Source organism: Podarcis muralis, chromosome 7 (assembly GCF_964188315.1).
Source record: "Podarcis muralis chromosome 7, rPodMur119.hap1.1, whole genome shotgun sequence".
Lineage (NCBI taxonomy): Eukaryota > Metazoa > Chordata > Lepidosauria > Squamata > Lacertidae > Podarcis > Podarcis muralis.
This window is the reverse complement of record NC_135661.1, coordinates 23,410,767-23,429,425: the sequence shown is the minus strand read 5'-3', so window position 1 is coordinate 23,429,425 and position 18,659 is coordinate 23,410,767. Positions and strand designations below refer to the sequence as shown.

Here is an 18,659-nt window from a genome sequence, read left to right as displayed (position 1 = left end):
TTCTAAGGGCTATCTGAATAATGGGAATAATGGTGGTCTTGCAGGGGTGAAAGGCAAACATGCAGGTTCGGAGTTGCAGAATCTTTTTAGAACACTAATAGTATTCTGTAAGCCATAACTGGTTGATTGCTAGAGAATGTAGTTGGCTCACTTTTTGTTTTGACTCTGCTGAATGCCAATAATTGGCTGCTACTCTGTCTCCAGAGCAACGGTGCATATCCAGGTGAATGATGTCAATGAGTATGCCCCGGTGTTTAAAGAGAAGTCCTACAAAGCCGCCGTTATTGAGGGCAAGAGGTACGACAACATCCTGAAAGTGGAAGCAGTGGATGCCGACTGCTCTCCCCAGTTCAGCCAGATTTGCAGCTATGAAATCGTCACACCAGATGTTCCCTTTGCTATTGACAAGGATGGTAAGTAAGACCATTGACTGTGTCTGTGTTTATACAGGGGTAGTGTCCATTTCACCCTGCTCCGTAAAAGCATTTAAATCTGGCATTTTTTATTTTTTGAGATTTTGGAAGGGGGGGGGGAAAGCTCAACAAATGTCTGGAAATGTGGCAACCCTATACTAGGACTAACATTAGATACAAACGAGAGATGAGGAATCTGTTGCCCTCTATGAGCTCCCATCAGATTCAGCCAGTGTGGCCAGTGATCAGGGATGATAGAAATTGTAGTCCAACATCTGGAGGACCCACACATTCCTCATCCCTGATGTAGTGCTTCAAATTTTCAGCCTACAAAATAGGAGTATTTCAAACTTTGTTCTCGAAAGCTTTGGAGCTGGTCGTGTGCTTATCATAGGCTACTATAGGAGATCAGGTGTGTCTAAGGAAAGTTGGAAAAAGACTTAATGTCTCTCTGCTGCCCATCCTGCTCTGTGATGAAAAGTCACAGGGGAGGAATGGACGCATTCCACAGCAGAGGTTCTCAAACCGCTGGTGGACCATTAGCTCCATTCTGATGGGCTCCAGAAAGCTTGCAAAATTGTACTTGGTCCTGCATTTTATGGATGCTTTTTCTTCTTCTGTTTTCTTTTCTGATGACTGGGATTAAAACACACACATCCTTTGATTTACGGGGGGGGGGGGAGTGCATTAAGTTATCTATTGAGGTTCCCAGTGAGTGGTCTGCAGCAACTTTTGGGAACCGGCATTCTAATCTTATGTCCGAGGCTCTTAAGTCTCTTCCATGTCCCTTCTGCAGATCTTCTTCTTCTTGTTTATACCTGCACTTTTCCTTGTCTTTTGTTTGTCTCTTTCTTAATTTCTTTCCTTTCTCATTGGGGAGTAGGTCTCTGGGAGATTCCAGCCCAAAATTATCTCCATCTCCCCTCATCAGACCAGCCCATTCCCCACAGTCCCACTCCCCACAGTCAGCAATGTAATCCAAAAAATATTTAAAAACATGTTTCAAAGTCCCTCCGGGATTAAGAGCCCCCTCAGCTCCAAACTCCCCCTGGCCCACTCCAAATTCAATCTTCAAAAACAGCGGCTTATGCTCCTGCAGGGCCTCAGGTCTCTCCATTTGTATTACTTGAGGTGCAACCGCAACCTCCTCCATTATCTTCTGCACTTGCACTTGCCCAATCAAAACAGGTTCCTGAGTTGGGCCCAGGGTTGATTACCAGGTTGATGGACTAGATGGAATGGACAGTAAGGACTGACATAACCCGAGACCAGGGAAGAGACGTTGGATGAAGATTGGAAGAAAGTTTATAAAGAAAAATTTTTATTTTGGGAATTAGTGTAAAATTAATGAATATTGGGGAAAATGTTGGAATGAAACTATCTGGCTTTAGTAGAAATGATATAAGGAGTTATGTATAAATAAGTATTAAGTTTTAAGCTTTAAGGTAATTTATGGTAAGACAAGGTTAAATAAATTAAGGCAAATTGAATAGCAGAATATGGAGAAAGATGGAAAGGATCTGCTGAGTTAATTAGTAGGTTAGACTTAAGATAAATTATTCAATAAAAATTGAGAAAGATGGAAAGAATTTGCTGAAATAACTAATTAAACTAGAATACAAAAAGGGAGGTGTGAGGAGGTCAATGAAACAAGCAAATGAAAGATAAAGACATGCAATATGGGATCAGTGTTTTCTTTTTGTTGTTGTATTGTTGTATTGGTTTTTATGTACCTTCCCCCCCCCCCTTTTTTCTTTTTTGTGCGTGTTTTGTTGAATCTTTTTGATGTTTACTCTTTTTTCTTTTTTGGGGGGGTAATCTTTAAACTTTTAATAAATATTATTATTATTTTTAAAAAGAGAACCGGCATTCTAGAGTGCCCTGGACTCTTTAAGTTCACTTCATGCAAGAGGCACAACTGCTTGGTTAGTGTCTTGTTTATTTATTTAGTGCAATATATCCCAACTTTTCCTCCCAAAGAGCTCTCCCCCTCCTTATTTAATTCCCTCAACAATCCTGTGAGGCAAGTTAGGCTGAGATACAGTGACACGCTCCAAGGGTCACCTGGTGAGCTTCATAGCTGAGCTGGGATTTGAACCCTGGTCTCCCAAGTCCTAGTCCAGCACTCTTAAGCACAACAGCACACTGTAGGCCGAGCACTGCAAAACACTCTTTAGCACAGAAGATTTGATGGCAAAATAAATACTGGATTATCTACATGCATTTTTTGTTTGCTTTCTGTTGATTCTCTACGCGTTCCCACCGCTTCTCAAACCTATTCACCAAGAAAATTCTCCTATAACTTGGCATAGGCACCCCAAGTAAATTTTTATTCACAACTTCTCCACCCCCTCAACCTTTTCAGTGCACCAGTTTGTTTGTTTTTGTCCCGCTGTCAGGTTACATTAAGAACACAGAGAAGCTGAACTACGGCAAGGAGCACCAGTATAAGCTCACCGTGACGGCCTATGACTGCGGGAAGAAGAGAGCTGCCGAGGACGTGCTGGTGAAGATCACCATTAAACCTACATGCAAGCCAGGCTGGCAAGGTTAGTGCTGTTCCCCACCCACCCAATGCAACGTTACAGCAGTGAAATGCTTTCCAGTGCCTATTGCCATTACCCTTTTGGGGGAGGGAAAGTGGTGTTGAGAGTGTTGGCAGAGCGGCTGTAGGTATCCCTGGAAGACACTTCCTACTTGGATCCCCCTCAATCTGGGTTTAGGCCTAGTGGATCCAGGGTCTAGTCAACCCTTGCAGAGGGGGTGGGGTTCTGGCCATCTTGAATGAGGCAGTGATCTGACCACTCCTGAAAATAGTAATGATACCGCTCTGTTCTGTCTTGTTCAGTCCCCACCTGGAGTTTCATGTCCAGTTCTGGGCACCACAGTTTAAGAGCAATATTGACAAGCTGGGACTGTGTGCACAGGAGGGCAACAAAGAGGATAAAGGGTCTGGAAACAAAGCCTTGTGAGGAACAACTGAGGGAGTTGGGTATGTTTAGTCTGTAGAGGAAGAGATTAAGAGGTGATATGATAGCCACCTTCAAATATCTGAAGGGCTGGCGGTGTCACATGGAAGACAGTGCAAGCTTGTTTTCTGCTGCTCCAGAGGGTGGGGCCCGAATCAAAGGATTCAAATGACAGTACAGCAGATTCCGACTAAACATTAGGAAGAACTTTTTGAGGGTAGGAGCTGTTAATCGGTAGAATGTATTTCCTGGGAAGGTGGTGGACTCTCCTTCATTGGAGGTTTTTAAACCAAGGTTGGATGATCATCTGTCAGAGATTCTTTAGCTGTGATTCCTGCATTACAGGGGGTTAGACTTAGATGACCCTTAGGGTCCCTTCCAACTCTACAAATGCCCACCCTGGGCCTGTTGGTTTGTGACAACTACCACCCAATTCCCAATACTACCCCTCCCTCCCTTTAGGAAATGTGTTTGAGAGGGTTGTGGCACAGTAATTGCAGTTACTCTTGGAAGAAAAAGATCATTTGGACCCATTTCAGTTCTCAGTTCAGGCCCGGTTGTAATAGGAAGTAAAATATTTTTAGTTCCTAACTCATCACCTTTGTTCTTCTGAGGCTGTGGTTTTGTACTTCTTTATATTCTCTGCTTTCTTTTAAAATTGGATTGATTGAGGTATGAGGGTTTGCTAATGGATCTTTACTGTTCTCCCCTACCCCCTCCATTTATGACTTCAGGCTGGAGCAAAAGAATGGAGTACGAACCTGGAACTGGCTCCCTCGCTCTCTTTCCCAACATCCATCTGGAGACATGTGATGAGCCCATCACCTCCGTGCAGGCCACAGTTGAGCTGGAGACCAACCATATCGGGAAGGGCTGTGACCGAGATACTTATTCTGAGAAATCCCTTCACAGGCTCTGTGGTAAGTTCCTTTGGTCTGACTTAGGCCTATCGAAAATCCACGCCTTCCTTTTATCTTTATCTCATTTCAAATAGTCAGTGCAAAATCTGCATAACCCATCCCCCACAAATCAGTATTTTTAAAATCTTAAAACTTCATAAAATTAAACTATTTTGCTGTTGTTATCATCCGTCTTTCTCGAGAGTCAACAGAGTGCATTTCCAGGATTAAAGTCAGAATGCTGAGTCAGCAGCACCAAAGTGACCTCCATGGGGTGCAAGCCTGGGAGACCTGGGATGCCCAGAAAACAAGACCCCCCCCCCCTCTTGGCCTTGCTGGTGTGATTGAAAGGAAAGCAGAGCAATGCATTTGGCACCAGCTTAGCTGCAGGACTTGCCAGAAGTACAAGGCACCATTCAACCATCTTAGGGACTGCACTTCTGATTTCTGTAGAGTTTACTCCATAGTCTTTTCTTCTCCTGAAGATATTCCACAAGGCAGTGGAGGTATAGGATCAGAGTTTTATTTCTCCTAAATAGGCTACCTTCCCAGGTTGACAAGCCCCATCTGCCCCTATAATACAACTAGAATAAATATTATGGATGGAAGTAACTATTCTTAATAAAAGGAGCAGATACTTCATCTGGTGTCTGTAACTTGTTCTTCGTTTTGTTTGAAGCCCTCAGCTTTTCTTTTAAGTGCATTTATTTCATGTACTTTGTACAGTCGGCTATTTTCTAAACACACAAATGCACACTTCTCTGTCCTCCTTCCATGCAAGCAAAGAGTCAAAAGACACATTTCCAGCCAGGCAAATACAGCGAGTGTGTGTGTGTGTGTGTGTGTGTGTGTGTGTGTGTGTGTGGAGCAAAACCAGTGAGACAGATAGCCTGGAGAGGGTCCTATGGGTCAGATAGAGAACCCTGGAGGGCTGCATTTGGCTCCCCAGGTCTGAGGTTCCCCATCCCTGTTGTAAGCATTGACAGACCAGAGGAGGAGGAAGGTGGGCACTCCCCTTTAGCATGTGGCCTTTAAAACAGAAAGGATAACTCATTTATTTGTGTTACGGGTTTATAACCCTCCCTTTTTTGTTGGTGTGCTGGAAGTGGCGAATGCACATCACCACTGGCACGAAATATCAGTGTGAAATTAAAGCAGTCTTTATCTGTTGCGTGTGAGTTGGTCTCTTCATCATCAGCTAGCCCACAAGTCTTTATTCACAGCTTCTGCTGTCTGCCTCCTCTGGGAAAGACCAGAACTAGGCCATAAACAGTGCAGAAGGCCAGAAGAGGCAGGTGCAAACCTGCACCTATATCCCTAATAGTGTTGTATTATTCTCTCTTAACTGTAAGCTCCTTTGGGAGCCAATCTTGGCTGCATAGCATGGTGTCAGTATCTTTACAAACAATTCCCAGTGCAAGCTCTTGAGAGATGGCTTTGGTCTTCCTCCATGGCTCCTGTCAGCTGAACATTTTTCCAAGGGAACGAGCAACAATGGCAATTGTTAGGGCAGGGTTTGGTCCCTTCCCTTGCTCCTGAGAATTAAACAGCCTCTGAGTGCGGCAGCAGTGATGGCTCATGGAAGGCTGAGCTTGAGGGATTGGATGACAGAAGCCATATGAGAGGAGGGAGCTGTAAATAGTGATGGAGCCTTCTTCAATTTGAAACAAGAACTCAACAAGAGAAGTGCCATTAGAGCGTAATGCAGTTCTCAACACAAAGTGCAGAGATACTGAAGGCAGTGCAACCTGGATATTTGCCAGTGGGTTAAATGAGGGGGGGGGGCATTTCTAAAGCTGTGGGGGTCTGTCTAGTTCCACTACAGTGGAAGTTCAGCAAACAATGCTGACTCTGAATTCTTGCTGCTAATTTTGTGAAAGCCTAGCATTTTTCCCTAACAACAGATATCACACACACACACACACACACACACAAATGTGTTTCCTTTGTTGGCAGTCTGCTGTGACATAGTTGATGGTTTTAATTGCAGGTGCTTCCTCTGGCACAGCTGAGCTGCTTCCTCCTCCGAGCAGCACGGCGAACTGGACAATAGGCCTTCCGACTGACAACGGCCATGACAGCGACCAGGTCTTCGAGTTCAATGGCACCCAAGCCGTGAAGGTCCCAGACAACGTTGTCACTGTCAACATGAAAGAGCCTTTTGTGGTTTCAGTGTGGATGAGGCATGGGCCTGGGGCCAGGGAGAAGGAGACCATCATCTGCAACTCAGACAAGACAGGTTGGAACTGGTGGGGAAGGGAACCCTGGGGCTTAAAAATGGGGGCTTTTAGGACTGGCTGAACCATTGCAATGCCACAGAATGTTAGCAAACATTCCAAGTTCTGTGAGTTAGAGGGAGGGAGAACCTGATTGCATCTGTGTAAGAATGGTTGCCCAGTGCTCACCATTGCTATTCCATTATAATGTGGCAAAGGATGCTGCAGTCTGTTCTGATTTCCTGCGTTTGGTGTGGGTGAGGGGCAGGTGGGTAAATGTATCTGATTCTTCATGTTAGTGGCAGTCAGAAGTGTGGGAGTTGCTGCATTCCAGTTTTCTCCAGCAGGTGTTGCAATATGATCCCTCAGTATGCTCATAAAAAATGAACGGAGTGCACAAAAGTCTTGATTGACATTTTCTGGGAAAACATGTTTTTCTCTTCTGTCCTGCATTTCCCCTCCCTGATTTCTTTGTTGATAGCATCAGTCTTTGAATGATACCAACAGTACTCTGGAAGGTGGTATTGAGACAAAGGAGATGCGATCATTTGGGTTTTGTACATTGTACCTCAACAGTGCAGAAAGGAATTGCATGTCTTGTCATCTTGGGGCTGAAGCAGCCATTTTGAGCAACTAAAACTTTGATCTCCCAAAACTTAACCTAGCCTTCCCTGAGACGTAGTTGAACTACAGCTCCCATCAGCCCCAGGCAGTCTAGCAAACAACATCTGGAGGACACCTTGGGATAGGGCCTCTTCCTCCTTTTTGATCAGTCTCCACTTAATAAGGGGGAAAAGATCAAGGCATATCAGTCAAAAGTTGGCTGTGTTCAAAAGTGCTCTCTTCAAGCAGAAGCTTCCATGCTTTCACTTAAAAGAATTGGGGTAAGGCCAACTTAAGATGTTTCCCTTAATTAAAAAGAGATCATCTGGGATCCTGAAAATAATTAGGTTGGAGATGAAGCTTTTAAAACATGGGTGAATTATTCCATTCATTCTTGGATGTGGTTCTGCAGAAGGATGCTCTCGGCCACGGAGAATTTGATTCCTGAGTACAGCAGATTTACATGATGGTTTTCTCTTATCTTGGTGGTAGTGGCTTAAAGATGGATTCATGTGAACGCATCCCCCAGTGTGTGTTGGTGCGTTGTGAATCTTTTCTGCCCCTTCCTCCCAGAGGGCTCCAAAAACCCTGAACTCTGTGGCCAACTATTGTTGAGCAATCTGGATTTTTTTGCAGCTTGTCAAGCAAGCCTGTGCTCTTGAAATCCATTGTAATTCAGACCCTTTCCCAGAAACTAATTCCATGCTTTTCAGCACAGGGGAACTGTCATTAAACCCATGCACCCTTATCAGCAAAGTTGCTTTTCTGGGTCCCTTTCACACTGAATGGGGAAGCAGGAGTGCTCTTGTGTGAAAAGCCACTCCGGCTCCGAATTCCAGGCTGCAGGCTGTCACGAGACTAGCAAACCAGAATACTGCCATTTATTCTTTCACTTCAATGCTGGCCTATTTCTTCTTATTGCACCTCTGTGCGAAATTTGGCTGAGCCATTAGTTGAGAAGCGTACATTTTCCTGAAATGTCTTGGACTGTCAAAGAGCAATTACTATGGAACTGCCCTAAGGGGAGGTATTTCTGCCATGGAAATGGTCTCCCTTTGATTAGGCCTCCTCATCCTTTTTTTGCTAAGCACCTCCCTTTACTGCAGGGGTAGGGAACCCTCAACCTGAAGGGTGCAGAGTTGGCCTGCCAGGCCATGGTATTTTGGGGCAAGCCACGCCTATCCATCCTACACCCTGCCGTCATGCCTGACGTCAGGTGTGGGGCAGGTAAGGGCAAAGCGTCAAAGATAAACTTGAGAGCTTAAAGTGAGTTTCTGATTGTTCCTTTGCTGAAGTAAGGCAGCAGCGTTCTCCCTCCTGGCACTGCTGCTTAACCATCTTAAAAGCAGAGTTCAGGGCTGTTTAAAAAGCCCTCATGCAAGCAGCCCTGCCCCACTCTTGACCCTGCAGTTTTCTGTAATTTAAACAGCAGCATGGGGCTTCTTGCAAAAGGGTTTTCAGGCAGCTTTGAAGTCCCGACAATCGGAGCTTCAAAGTACAGCATTTCTGGATGTCTCTGTGACATCAGGTGATTGGCAGACAGGGAGCCCCACCCACCCATCAGATTTATCCCAGAAGGGGTCTGGAGCTGAGGATCTAGCCCACCTGCTGGAAAGGTTCCCCATCCCATGCTTATGCTGTGACAAGAATGTGCTGGATTGTAACATGTATAACAGGATCCAAACGTTCACTAGCTTTACAACTGGAGGAAAGGGAAATGGTAACACATGCCTGATCTTTCTTGGGACAGATATGAACCGGCACCACTATTCCCTCTATGTGCACAATTGCCGTCTCGGGTTCCTCTTTCGTCAAGATCCTTCGGAGGGGCAGAGTTACAAACCAGCAGAATTCCACTGGAAGCTGAACCAGGTGGGTTTATAAGAGGAGGCAAACCCTGGGTGTAATATTAGATCAATAGCCAGTCTTTGTATGTCAATCTGCAGTAGGAAAAGGCCAGCCCTCTGTGAAGTGTTCGTTATGGAACCATAATGGAGTAGCGATACAGTAACACTCCTGCTTTCGGTATCTTTGACAAAATTTAGTTTTTATTATCAAGAACTGGATGTGAAAGGAAGTTATCCGGCGCAAAGTGGAGGTTCCCTCCATTTAAAAACTCTTGTACCTTTTACAGGTGTGCGACAAGGAATGGCATCACTATGTCCTCAATGTCGAATTTCCAGCAGTGACCCTGTACGTGGATGGAGTTTCCTTTGACCCTCTATCAGTGACGGAAGACTACCCGCTTCATCCCTCCAAAATAGAATCCCAGCTGGTGGTCGGAGCCTGCTGGCAAGGTAGCTTACCTTTTTTTTAGCTGCAGGCTTCTCAAAGATGGCAGAATAGTTGTAGGTCATTTGTCCAGAACTCTTGTTGTTCTAGTTTGCGGGCAAACTCCACTGAGCTTGCATTTCTGCAGTGAGACTGTGCAAGAGAACAGATGGAGATTGAAAATAGCAATGCATTTTCAATGGGGAATGCATAGGAGCTAATTGTGCAGCCTGTTCTCTCTCTTCCTAATTATATTGGGATGTCTGTGAAGCCCAGGTGATTGGCATGCTCGCAGTCTGTTGGCAGAGTTAAATAAAAGCAAAACATTTGCTGCAAATATTGAGAACATCAGTGGAGGAAACCTCACCTTGGAATGAAGAAGTTGTGCTTTTGAACTTGGTTAGAATTTACATGAATGCTAAATTTATTGTGTTTTCCTCCCTCTGGGGCCACACGCTTGGTTTTGAGGATTTTGACGGAGTAATTTACCCCCTGTGTCTGTGTGTTGAAGGATTTTGCTGCTTATGTCTATAAAAAGAAACACAGCAGTAGCTGTAGGTTTTAACATGCAAAGCAGGTTTAAACGGCCGTTCCCTTGAGGATGCATATTGCTGAATCACAGCCTTCAAGGCCACTGACGCTCTCCCTCGTCAGCACCTTGAGAAAATGGATTCCGGGATTCATCCCAAGAGCAGAGGAAGGGATGTAGATCACCAAACGAAGATACCTGCTGTATCTAGGCTAAAAGTGGGGCGGGGGGGGGGAGTTAGCACCATAAATGGCATATTTATTCGTAGGATTAGTACCCAGCTAAGTCCTACTCAGAGTAGGACCCATTAAAATAAATAAATCTAAGTTAGTCATGGCCATTAGTTTCAGTGGATTTACTCTGAACAGGGTAAGCTTCAGAATACAATCCCTAACTATATTGTATCCTGCAAGACTATTTCCTGGCATGTATTTAAAGCGTTTGAAATGTAATTTTAAATGTGAAAATTATATAAAGAACAGAGGAATCTTACTGAATGCCTAGAAGCACTCTCGCTGCAATGTCAGCATGTGCTGATGGTTTTCAGAATGATTTCTCTGTGCTTCCTGATTTGGAAGGTCAAAATGGCACTTGGGTGTCCCTAAGAGGCAATTATTTGTTCCCCTTGGGTGTGTTAAGCAATTGCACTTTCATCTTACGCAGTGAGGCTTAGCAGGCCTGATGGGTCATGCCCCAGCCAGCTGTGGCTCAGGCTTACGCCTGTAGTGGAATGAGGAAGGTAGTAAGATCAAATGCACCACCTTATATTGTGTTATTGGGGGGGGGGGGGGAGAGACAGAGATTTGTATGCTTCCTCGCGTGTAAACTTCTGTTCAGTGGGAAAGAGCCATAGCTCAGTGGTGGAACTGCTTTTCATGCAGAAGCTCCCAGGTTCATCAGTCCTCGGCATCTCTATCATAGGGCTGGGAATGTCCCCTATCTGAAATGCTGGAGAGCTGCAGCCAGTCAGCATAGGCAGTACAGAACTAGACTGTGTAAGACAGCTTGCTGTGTTCCTGTGTCTCAAGGGAAGGGTCCTAGTGCAGATGTAGAGCACCTGCCTTGTATGCAGAAGGTTCCCAAGTTCAGCCCCCTGCAGCACCTCCTGGTAGGTCTGGGAAAGGTTTCCACCTGAAACCTGCAGTCGAATTTGTCCCTTTCCTTTCTGTCCCCTCTGAGTTCCTTCACATCATCCCTGCTACACTCTGCCGCACATGAAGATCCATCTCCAAGTGTGCTCTCTGGAAAGTGTCCTCCTGCAGTGTTCTTGGGGTTCCCTGATACAAGGCTAAGGGTTTCCTTCACGGGGGGACCAATATAGGAAGGGGAGAGAATTTAAGAATATATATATATATATAGTACTGAATGCAGAGAGGGAGATGGGCATCTGGTATAAACAAAGCACGTCCTCCAAGGCATGTGCACTGCGTCAGAGAAACCTCCAGGTCCTAACCACCCGGTTCCTTTTTCTCTTCTCCTTGTTCCTATCCTTTCGTCTTGCTTTTCTGCAGAATATACAGGAAATGAGAATGACACAGAAAAAGCGACCGAGACCCCTGCAGGTTGCTGGTGTTCTTACTTATTCCCCCTGTTTCACTTCTAAGCTGAGATATCGCTTCATCTCACACATAGCATGAAATGCCAGCATTGCATTATGGCCATCAAAGCTACATTATTATTGTGTTGCTGGGCTTGTTTTCTTCCATTGTGCTTCTTTTTTTTCCTTTTTCTTGTTTGGTTGTTTCTTGAATGTTCACTTCTTTTCTTTTTATCTCCCATTGGTGATAATTGCAAGATTAAAAGCAGTTTAAAAGGCTGCTTTGAAACGAGACGGTTTGTCAATTGCTTTGATGGTTCAGCCCTCGCTGCATGCAAAGTGAGGGCAGGTTGTTGCGGTCACTTGGAGTGCTCATTGGGAAGCAAATTGCTCCCTTGAATCGAATGGTCAATCAGAAGAGCTGCCTCTTCTATAAATTTCCATGTCCCATAACAAGAGGATGGAGGAAGCGCTGGAATGACTTGCCAGCCGATATGTTTGGGGAGGGTCTATTACATACACAGCTGTAAAACTCTTGTGACTTGCAGCTGATATTTCCAGGTCTGTTGGAAATGGTTCGGTGGATTTAACATCTCTGCTTGAGACAATTAAACCAAGACTTTTGTTAATTTTAAATGGCACCTTTTATATGAAGTGCTGTACAGGGTAGAAGAATACCTTCTAATTATTCTCATCTTGAACGGTGAAGTTAAAAACTAGCTTTTGAGAACTGTTAAATAATAGAACTAATACTTAATTTTGAAGAAGGCTGTCATCCAATTAAAGAAATCTTAGATTAATTTCTGTGGATCTTGATAGGTTAACTCTGTGTATGTGCATATGAAAGCAATAGTTCCAAGAGGTAAAAAGCGTCCTATTTTTATTTTTATTTTAGACTGTAGAAGTGTGTCATGGTTAACATCATATTAGAAGAGGTGTGTTGGAATAGCCCATGCAAAGATTGGTCTTCCTATCTTCATCTTCTCCTCATAGCTTTAGGAAAGGACAGTAGCTCAGTGGTAGAGTATTTACTTTGCATGGAGAAGGCCCCAGGTTCAATCTGTTGTATTGCCAAATTGGGTTGGAAAAGACCCCTGGAGAGTTGTTGCTAGTCAATGCAGAGCTGGAAGGTCCAGTTTTCCAAGTCAGTATGAGGCAGCTTCTCACGTTCAGTAGAAGGAAACTGCTTCCAAATGAGGTAGCTTCCTGCATCTGGTGTCTAATTGAGTGGCAATTGTTACTTGGATGGACTGTTGTGTAAATATTTTATTTAAGTGCAGTTTCCATACTGCAGCTACGAAGGTAGCCTTGGCCTTTTGAAGAGACTGCTTCTAAGGGAGAAAATCCTGTTTTTGATGACCAAAGGATCAGCACTGAGTAGGGTCATTCCATCCTCGCCTCAAAAGCCATATTTATTGCATGAGTGGGCGTCTTTCGTTCTTTTTGAGTTCTCTACCCCACCCCCCTTGTGCTTGAACATACCTGCAAGGTTAACACAAGAATGGGCACTAAACTAACCCGCATGCCAGTTTTAAGAACAAAAGCACAGTTGGCACTTTAAACAAACGCACGCACCCCCCCGGAGCAAACTTGTATGATGCTCAAGATGTCTTCCTTTGCTCCATAAAGGTGGAGAGCTCCGCATGGCCCAGTTCTTCCGAGGCAACTTGGCCGGCTTAATGATCCGCTCTGGTAAACTGGAGAACAAGAAGGTGATTGACTGCCTTTACACCTGCAAGGAAGGACTGGATTTACAGACGTCAGACGGCGTCGGCAAAGGGCTGAAGGTAAACTTGTGCAGCAGAGGGACCCTTGATCCATTGGCAGAACAGAGAGCAATTAGGATGACATGTTATGTGTCTCTCTCTCACACACACCCCTCTCCTTTCTCTAATGAGAGCAGGAATGACGTCTCCCGGCACCGCCTGGTGTCTCTAAAGCAGGGGTGCCTAAAAGGAGGAAATCAAGGCCAGGGAGCAGATAGCATGAGCTCCCAGCAGAGCTGATCTGCTAGGGCAACCACTCCTCCATCTTCCCTGGGGCTACTTAAAACTTGCATGCCCTGCAGGAAGCCAGGATCCAGGATGCTCAGAGTGGCATTGGGAGGGTGTGGGTGGGCTTTTGCCACCAATAAGCCTGAGAGGACCCGATTGCTCTGTATTGTAAACCGTCTCTTTATTTTAGCATTTTAATTTGGCCTTGGATGCCTTGGCAGAAAGACAGTATACAAAAGCAATGACGTAAACTATTGGACCAGGAACTGCGTTCAAGCCTTGGGCATGGTTAGGAAGGATGTGTTCAGTGCATACATGGGTACACACTTGCCACTCACACACAGCACATGCACTGCACGCATTTGTTTTTAACTTGTATTGTGTATTACTGTAAAGTTTGTTGCCGCTTCAGTTTTCTGTACACCACTTAGAGGCACTTCTTATATATTAAGCAGTGTAAAAATGTTCTAAATAAATATGGAAGATGCATTCGGATTATTTATGTTTTAATTGCCATAATATTGGGGAGCTGCTGCCAGTCAGTGTATACAGAGCTAGATGAGCCGTTGGTCTGAAACGGCTCCCTACGTGCCTGGGATTAATAATCATCCCATAAATTTGCTTGGAATTCTCTTGTATTGGGAGAAGCAAATTGAGGGAGAAGAATTCTCCCCCGCCCCCATACACCTTTCTTCTCTTTACTTGCTGAGGCATGGAGAACTGCGACCTTGCAGTGGCAAGGGGGTTGCGGCAGCATGGAAAATATGCATGCAGAAATAGATGGATTACTGGAGATTTAGGAACCTGCCCGGTCCTGAAGATGTTTTCTTGGATGGTGAAATACACCCACAGTTACTGTGTTGCTACTTTTTCAAGCTAATTGGGGGCAGGCAGGCAAATCCCAGTTAATAAATTACTCTTTAAGCAGTAACTGTTGAAGAAACAGAGAGAGGAAGCTGCCTTATACAGAGTCTGACCATCAGTCCCATTTAGCTCAGTAATGTCCACACAGGTTGGCAGCAGCTCTCCAGGATTTCAGACGGGGACATTCCCAGTCCTACCTGGAGACTCAGGTTCTGTGATCCCTGACTTTTGGCCCTTCCCTAAAGACCTAGGGACACAGTCAGTGTGGACTATACTGAGCTAGATGGACCAGCTCTCCAGGATTTCAGGCAGGAGTCTCTCCCAGCCCTACCTGGAGATGTTTAGGATTGAAACTGGACCATCTGCATGCAAAGCAGATGCTCTACCACTAAGCTACTGTCCCCCTTCCTGTCTCTGGACAGAGGAGTCTTGGTCACAGAATTGCTTTATTTTAGCACTTCCTGGGTCTGATCTCTTTCCTGCCCCTGCTGCCCCTTCTCACTTCTTCTCTCTGCCTGATCTTCCAGATCCACATGAACCCGAGCCAGTCAGTGTTGAGCTTGGAAGGAGACGACATTGACCGGTTTGACAAGGCCATGCAGCACATCGCCTACCTAAACTCCCGCCAGTTCCCCACACCTGGGATCCGGAGGATCAAGATCACAAGCACCGTGAAGTGAGTTTCCCTTTGGGAGCAAGCCATATGAGACTCGGGGTCGTGGGTTTGAGCCCCACATTGGGCAAAAGTTTCCTGCATTGCAGGGGGTTGTTGTTGTTGTTATTTATTCAGCTTATACACTGCCCTATACCCGGAGGTCTCAGGGCATTTCACAACAAGACCACAACATCAAACCAAAAGCACTAACCCAGTAACCTCCCACCCCCCCCAAGCCACATTCTGAAAGGGTGTTGGATGTCAATAAGATCAACCAAAGACCTGGTTAAAAAGGAACATTTTCACCTGGCGCTTAAAGGTGTATAATGAAGGCGCCAGGCGAACTTCCCTGGGGAGAGCATTCCATAGACGGGGTTGGACTAGATTACCCTTGTGGTCCCAACTCTACTCAGTTGTCTTGAAGATGCCTCCACATCTCAGGGGTAAGATTATTATGGTTATCAAAAGAAACACCATATTGCATCTGCAGCAGCACAACCAGATGCCTTCATCTGCCCTAGCTGCAACAAAACATGTCTCTCCCGTATCGGTCTCTACAGCCACAGCAGGCACTGCAACCTTCCAACCGTTCTCCCCCACTCTTCCATTGTCTTCCAAGACAGACGGATGCCAACCAGTTTTTCAGAAAAGTGACTCGAAGCGTCTTGTGGAAGCAAACAAAAACAACCCAAATTACTCGCTAGCAGCATGCATAAAAGGCAGACCCAACTCTGCCCTATTGAAAAGATGAGGGGAAGAAGAGGGTCCCCCAAACATACTCCACCCTCCCAAACAGAGGTCCAGAGGCCTGGGGGGATAAAAATATGTTTGCCAAGCAACTGAAAGCACATAAGGGATGGTACCAGGCGTATCTTCCTGGGGACAGCATTCCACAGATGAGGAGCCACCACTGAGCAGAGAATGAAGGAGTTCCATAATGGAGGATGCTGGGCTCTTGTTCTTTGGGCGTGGCACGCACACCCTGTCCTTAAGAGGAGAACCCTCTGAATGTACCCATGTGTTTTATCTTTATTTAGATCATTTGTGCCCCACTCTTTATCCAAACCGTGGCTTACCTACAATTAATTAAAACAAGATAGTCCTTGCCTGCAGGCTTACAATCTGCAGGGCATGACACAAAAGGGACAGGGAGGGAGGAGAGGAAAAAGCAAACTCAGGCGCCAATTCTTAAATAGTAGTTATAACCGCCATCTGGCATAGAGACAGCTCAGGGGCAGAGGCAGAGCTGACGTGTGGTTTCTAAGATGGTCACTGCCCACATTTCAGACAGGCCCTCTTTCTTACAGTTAGTCCTGTGCTGTGTGTCTTGTCCTCCTGGGATACCTACCGCCCTCTCTCTGGCATTGATGGCAACCGGCTCCTGTCACCTTTCCCCGTTTTTTTGGCAGGTGTTCCAACGACGAAGCCTGCATCGCCATCCCCTTTGTGGACGGCTACATCATGGTCCTGCAGCCTGAAGAGCCCAAGATCAGCCTGAGTGGCATCAACCACTTTGCCCGCTCGGCTTCGGAGTTTGAGAGCCCCGAAGGGGTCTCCCTCTTCCCTGAGCTTCGCATCATCAGCACCATCACGCGGGAGGTTGAGCCGGAGGGGGAGGGAGATGAGGACCCCACAGGTAAAGCCCACTCACCTAGCTTGTGCAACACATACATCGGCTAGTGGCTTGGGGGTAGGGTCTGACACAGCCCCTGTTTGGAGGGATTATCAGAAAACCTTGGGGGAGAGGCTGGGATGGGGGTGGACAGAGAGTAGTAGAGACAAGGTGGGGAAAACAGTTAGTGTTGGGGGGAAGGGGCAATGGCTACTCCAGGTAGGACTGGGAAAGATTCCTTGACTTTGAAACCCTGGGAAGCTGCTGCTGGTCAGTGCAGGCAGAACTGAGCTAGATGGACCAATGGTCTGATTAAGTGTAAGGCACCTCCTGTGTCTTAAAGGAAGGGCCGTGGCTCAGTGGTAGAGCATCTGCTTTGCATGCGGAAGATCCTGTGTTCCTTTCCTAGCATCTCCAGGAAGGGCTAGTAGAGACTGAAGTCCTAGAGAGCCAGTGTCAGTCACACAGGCAGTACTAAGCTCAATGGGGCCAGTGGCTTGACTCAGTCTAAGGCAGCTTCCTAATGTAGAAAACATTCAAGAGTCTAGTCCTGAAGCAAACCCTTAGGCAAATGGGTGAGCCCTGTGTCGGCAAAAGCTTGGAAGCAAAGAAGACTCTCTTTGTCCTGCCTTCCTGATCTCCTCCTCCTCCTCTCCTTTGCAGTCCAAGAATCACTGGTGTCTGAGGAGATCATGCACAACTTGGATACCTGCGAGGTTACGGTGGTTGGTGATGAGCTCAGCCAGGAGCAAGAGAGCTTGGAGGTCGACATGGTCAGGCTGCAGCAGAAGGGGATGGAGATGAGCACTTCCAACCTGGGCATGATCATCACCGGTATTGCACTTTCTTCCTCTGTACCTGAATGTGCTTGAAATCTTAATTGCATTAATAAGGCAAAGACCCCAGAGATACCAAGAGATGACTTAAAGTCTTAAATATATTTCAGTTTAGAGTCACAGTGATAAACCATTTTCTGAGCTGGCTGGTATTTACAGAACTGAAAGCAAGCTTTTTAAAAATGTTATTTAAATTTCCCTGGAGGTCCCCTCAAAAATACATTATGAAAACCTGCATTCCTGTACATAAACGTTTAACAATATACACCTGCAAAACACATTCTTAAGTGATCCACAAGTTTGCATAAACCTTTGGAGCTGGTCTTTGGTTTTCAGGAGAATTTGTAGGCAAAATTAAGCTCCTTCATTCTCTTACAAAGGTATCTTTGTGCTTTGTTCCTCTTGTGTGAAAGCAAGAATAAGGCATCCATGCTTCCTCTTAAAGGTGGCTTGATCTCTCATCAGAGAAACAGTGGGCTGTATCCAGTGTCAGTCCTGCTTAGAGTGGACCCATTGAAATCAATGTGTTCAACTCACTTGGCTCCATTAATTTCAAGGGGTCTAGACTTAGTTGGAGATAATGCATAGTGTCTCACTTGTTCATCAGCCAAGACAGCTCTGCCTTAATGGCAGCATTCAAGTGCCACAGGAATCGCCACAGAATAAGCGCAGGGGACATTTTTGTTAGGCCAGACATGGAGTGTCTGTCCCCTCTTCCTCTCCACTTAGCTGGGATGTTTAAAGCATTGGTACTGGTTAGATAGGCATATGATTCTGATATGTCAAAGGGCAGTTCTGTTGACCCCTTTCGCACCAGGGATGGAGAAGCCTGTGAACCTTCAGATGTTGTTGGACTCCCAGCTCCCATCAGCCCCTGCCAGCATGGCTGGGAATCAGGGTCCAAGTCCAGTAACATCTAGAGAGCCACAGGTTCCCCAACACTGCTGCAAACAAGCCAGGAAGCATGCTATTCTCTGTAGTTCCCCTTTTCATTTGATCCAGAACACTGTGGTTCAACAGCTTTGGAACATGCAACGTCAAACCACAGCTTACTGTCTTGGCTTGTTTTCAACCTATTAACCATAATTTGCTATACTTTCCCAGTTCGGGTTAAACAGGAAACTATGCTTAATGGAATACTTCCTCGTTTATTCCATTAATTTATTAAAAATATTTCTTAAACCATAATTTATTAAAGACAATGATGTAAATCCTTCATCTCAATTAACATGCAATATGGAATGTTTAAGGCACCTTATGT

General features: G+C 45.6%; 1 protein-coding gene across 4 annotated transcripts in view; it reads left to right on the top strand.

The window, feature by feature from the left end:
• The window catches only part of CLSTN1 (calsyntenin 1), a 61,893-nt gene that overhangs the window by 35,763 nt on the left and 7,471 nt on the right, over nt 1-18,659 (top strand). For 2 of the 4 annotated variants that reach the window (XM_028740723.2, XM_028740724.2), the window contains 11 exons: nt 205-413; nt 2,813-2,962; nt 4,117-4,302; nt 6,272-6,520; nt 8,851-8,972; nt 9,235-9,397; nt 11,412-11,462; nt 13,067-13,224; nt 14,823-14,971; nt 16,360-16,586; nt 17,226-17,396. In XM_028740723.2, the coding sequence (XP_028596556.2) occupies nt 205-413; nt 2,813-2,962; nt 4,117-4,302; nt 6,272-6,520; nt 8,851-8,972; nt 9,235-9,397; nt 11,412-11,462; nt 13,067-13,224; nt 14,823-14,971; nt 16,360-16,586; nt 17,226-17,396 (1,835 nt within the window). The remainder of the gene's footprint in view (nt 1-204; nt 414-2,812; nt 2,963-4,116; nt 4,303-6,271; nt 6,521-8,850; nt 8,973-9,234; nt 9,398-11,411; nt 11,463-13,066; nt 13,225-14,822; nt 14,972-16,359; nt 16,587-17,225; nt 17,397-18,659) is intronic. The other 2 variants (XM_028740726.2, XM_028740725.2) reach the window with 1 other exon arrangement.